We start from the raw sequence: 5,000 nt of genomic DNA, 5'->3' as shown, positions 1-5,000 counted from the left end.
ATATATATATACATATATATATATATATATATATATATATATATATATATATATATATGTATGTGTGTGTGTATATATTTATATATATATACATGTATATATATGTACATATATATATGTGTAAATATATACATATATATATATATACATGTGTACATATATACATGTATATATATACATGTATATATATACATGTATATATATATATATATACATGTATATATATATGTATATATATATATATATATATGTATACATGTATACATGTATACATGTATACATGTATACATGTATACATGTATACATGTATACATATATACATGTATACATGTATACATGTATACATGTATACATGTATACATGTATACATGTATACATGTATACATGTTTACATGTATCCATGTATACATGTATACATGTATATATGTATATACATATATACATGTATACATGTATATATGTATATACATATATACATATATACATATATACATATATATATATATACATATATACATATATATATATATACATATATATATATATATATTAATAGTAATAATACTGAATAGATGCTTCTCTTAAAAATTCAAGACATGTTGTAATCATGAGAGGTCATATAGGCCTGCTTATTGAATATTTGGTGACTAAACACTTAAGAAATTAGTAAAACAAAATGAATGATAGAAAAATACAGTTTTGTATTATCATTATGGTAGCGCATGTATACACTCACTCATTGCATCAGATAGTTAAATATGAATTTGATTAGAATTATGTTCAGTTCTACTCTTTTTTGCTAGAGGGTATTTTAGGAGGCATTTGGTGTTGCTGTAGTTTGCGTTGTGCATTTTTGAATAGATGTAGGTCACACTCTTGTGTTTAGATCTTTGCCTCCATGGTGTTAGGCCAGAAGGCATGGATTGACTATTCTTTCAGCAGATAGTTGTCATATCGAATCTATTGCCAGACATGTAATAAGCCTTAGGTTTTTAAATGTTTCTCCCATTTGTCAGTCATGTACTGACGGTTTTTTATTTATCCAGATAATCTTTTTGGAAAACCAATCTTCCATTTAGAAGAATTATAAACTTCCTTGTCACCTTTTTAAATTATTTTTTGGCAGACATAATCTCTGTTAAAACTAGTGATTTCCTCACAGGATGCTCAGGAGCGAGGTCGCCACACCCATGGATACGCTGACCATTGAATGAGTGACTTCAACAGGGAATGCAATATTATAGTTTCTGCCACTTCTTGCTTGGCTGCTTTCATTGCTTTTCCTCACTCTTGCAGACAGCAGGGAATGTAGATTTGTAATAAGATCTGAATTTCTATAAAGAAGTAGAAATTGTATACTTTAGATCATACACTTGAAACACATCACTCTTACTGGGTGATGTTCAAATAAAGTAATAGTAAGTTGATGTACCACAGGAACCAACTTGTAATATAGTTTTCTAATGGAACTTTCAATATACATGTTTGTAGAATAATTAGCAAAATCTTAATCAGATCCTTAATAAAGATATATAGCAGAAAATTATGATACAAAGACAAATGCTGATTAAATTAATGTATTCGGAATTGAATTTGACATTCCCATTGTGATTGAAAAGTTTAATTAACCCATTTTTCATTATTATCTTGTTCAACTTTTTTTTCCTTGACTCGAATATTTGTGTGATTTTTTCCTAAACACTTAAAGCTATCGGATTTGGGTAATATGATTGATACCTGAATCATGTGAATTTTGTCACAATAGAGGCAGCTGTGGAGATACATAGTTTACCTTTGCATACTGATGATAATAAAGGAATTTCAAAAATTGTTATATTTTAGTTATACTGTATAAAGGAATATGTTCGTAGTATATTTTTTGAAGTAGATTTCCAGTACACTGTTGGGTTGATTACAGACTAACATTGCATGTTGGGATTTTTAAGTACTGATAGGTTTTACTCAGTGCCCCAGTATGATAAGAATACATATAGAGTGATGTTATTGCTATATTATAGTTACTTGTTTGCTTTTGTATAGGTTTGTTAAACTGCTTGCATGCCTAATAGTTCTCTTTGTTTTTCAGCTTTTTGGGCTCCATATATTATCCTGAAGCTTCCAGTGGTGTAACAAAACCAAAAATGGAATCAGATAAAGTATTATTCTTTTTGAAGTGTTTCAGATGTGGCTAGAAAATGTTCCATTGGGATTTTTCAGCTTTGCACTCGAGTTTAAAGGAATTCCTTCACTTAATCATGCATGCTTTATTGGGTCTGAAGGAACATTTTCTATGCTCTTTGGTTTGAAGACGCACCAATGATTTATGTTATTTTATTTGGGCAGAGATCTGGATTTATTTTTTCCTCTTTTCTCTGGTTTTGGACTATAAGCTCAGTATTCTTTCTCTTGGAGAACCTTTGCATCAGTGTGTTGAATCTGTATCTTGGATTTTATCTGATATATACAGGTTGATGATATTTGAGGTGGGTTATTAATTACTCTTTTATATATTAGTAAACCATCACACGAGGACACCAGATGGGGGAAATGTGAGACCTCATATTGCTCTTTGTGATGGGGTCTTGATATGGTGTAAGAGAAGCCCTACATTTTGCCTTTACTTCATCTTTTTACATTGTTTTGAATACTGTACAATCTACCAGACAACACCTGTGAATTTTATGAATGCCTTTTTTTTTGCATGTACTTGTAAGATAAAGTGGATTGTGCATTGCATAATTTGAGCCTCAAAACTGAGACTATTGCAGATGGAAGAAAAAGCACACATGGTTACAATACACTGCTTATTTTGCTTTTATCTCTTATTCTATTTTATTTTTGTTATACACAAAGTGAACTGTAAAATGCATTGTACTCCTTTTGTTTATTCTCTTACTAATGTTTCTGAGATGTGGTTTTGGGAAAGCAAGGAAATATTTTCATGTTCTAGTGTTTTCTGCACTGCACAATATCATCTGGTGTCAAGATCACCAAAACATGAACCATAGAGACATTTCTCCAGATGGAAGTATAAAACTAAACTCTACAGGAATGATGATTGTAAAGAAAATTCATGTATGCATAGCTAAATATTTGATACAAAATGTATCACAAAAAAGTTTATAAATCCCTCTGTGATGGGCATGTATTATGAGGTAGTGTTATGCAGGATCAAACCACTTTCATCATGCGTTTATCTTTTGTTGAAATTACAAGCTATTTATTCCTTCAGTTATGGTGCTGTATGATGCTGATTAGACTTTGCAAATATGTCATATATAGACTTGAATATCATTCCATAAGTGTATAAGAAAGGAGAAATCACATTCGTCTTAACATACCCATCCCAGGCTGAATTACTTAAGATAAGGCCCATTCTGTAAGCATTAAAAGATGAAACAATAGTTTTAAAATCCTTCTGGACTTCATCTTCAGGTTCATCTTCACTCAACAGTAATTTGAAACTACTCTGCTGTATTTTAGTGAACTTCTTTTCTGTTTTTTGATTTTGCATTAATGCAGAATGTATGACTCTTAATTAGCATTAGATCAAATACTTTTTAGGGTTGGATTTGAGAGCTTTAGTCATGAAAGGTAACTGAATCATCTCAGTATGCTGATACCAGCTGTATGGAACTTTGAATATACTGTTTTGTAGAATTATTTGCATAAGCTTAATCAGATCTGGAGTAAAGATGGATAACATTAGATAATAAAGCAAAAACACATGGCAATTAAAGACTTATGAGATCCAGTCTAATGTGCTATGGCTAACCTCCATGGAATTAGAAATTAGTGGCAACATAACTTGCCAATGATGCTTTTTTCTAATTAGAGTCCAGTATGATTTAAATAAATTCTGTCAATAGTTATCCATGCTATGGTCTTTTTATGGTATAGTGGAAAGGACTATAAAAGCATTGTTGGAGAGTATTTTAGATTTTAGTAAAACCTTTAACCGTGCCCGTCGTCAATTGAATTATTTCCCCCTTCTTCAGTTTTAAGGTTTGCATAGTAAATTACTTTTGAACAGTCACCTGTGAAGTCACACACATTATATAAAAGGCATGGTTTATGCCTAAGTAGGTTAATTATGCATTTAGGAGATATGATTTGTAGATCTCTTGTTTGACAGTGTGAATACATTGTAAATTTTGCTCAGAAATAATGTTGTAATATAGAATAAAGGAAAACATATAAGAACTCCTCTTTAAAGAACAGAGTTTTCTCTCTTATTGTTTCCGTAATATTTATAGATATATGCGTTTTTCTCTTCTTTTTTTTTAAGGAAATATTTTTTGTGGCTGGGAGCATAGCTGTAAAAATCCTAGTGTAAGGGTTAATATTAGCCTGTCTATGGCTCACTTTCCATTTTACTTGAAGTAGCTATAGCAGATACAACTAAATGCTTTTGAAAACACTTCTATTTGACTTAGAGCATGCTGTGTTATATACACTTTGCATAAAGATTATAAAAATTAATGAAGTTGATCATTTTCTTAGCTGCCTTTTTCTGTCTTACCAAAAAATCAGAATTAGTTTTGAAAAAAATAAAACAAAGGAGACTTTTAAGTACTAGTCCCTTTAAAAGATTGAGGCATAACAAAAAAATCATATTTAGCCTCAAAATCAAATATATCACTCTCAGAATATATTCATGATTATATAGCTCTTGTTATCAAACTTCAGCACAGTTTTTGGAAGTATGTAAAAGTAAAATATGTTTGTTTATACCCTCATCACTGTTTGGTCTTACCTTGATTTGTTTACTCTCTCTCTCTCTAAATAGTGAATTCACACCACTATATATATATATATATATATATATATATATATATATATATATATATATATATATATATATATATATATATATATCTTTGTTTTTAGATAAATGTGTTTTTTTTTCTTTATGAATGTGTATTTCAGAATTTATTTCAAAATATAAGCACTCACTTTTGCAACACATGGAATATTGTTGTACCTGAAATTGACAATAT

General features: G+C 29.7%; 1 protein-coding gene across 3 annotated transcripts in view; it reads left to right on the top strand.

Annotated features, from left to right (window-relative positions):
* LOC122243696 (galactosylgalactosylxylosylprotein 3-beta-glucuronosyltransferase S) overlaps positions 1-5,000 on the top strand; it is a 26,501-nt gene that overhangs the window by 13,228 nt on the left and 8,273 nt on the right. The window contains exon 2 of one of the 3 annotated variants that reach the window (XM_043001345.2): positions 1,163-2,156. The exons of the other annotated variants lie outside the window; for them this stretch is intronic. Coding sequence (XP_042857279.1) covers positions 2,142-2,156 — 15 coding nt within the window. The 5' untranslated portion in view covers positions 1,163-2,141. The remainder of the gene's footprint in view (positions 1-1,162; positions 2,157-5,000) is intronic. 3 annotated transcript variants of the gene reach the window in all.

The sequence above is a fragment of the Penaeus japonicus genome, unplaced genomic scaffold (assembly GCF_977035675.1).
Source record: "Penaeus japonicus unplaced genomic scaffold, GWHDUDI00000001_assembly GWHDUDI00000011, whole genome shotgun sequence".
Lineage (NCBI taxonomy): Eukaryota > Metazoa > Arthropoda > Malacostraca > Decapoda > Penaeidae > Penaeus > Penaeus japonicus.
The sequence above is the reverse complement of the archived record's forward strand: the minus strand, read 5'-3'. Positions and strand labels throughout refer to the sequence as shown.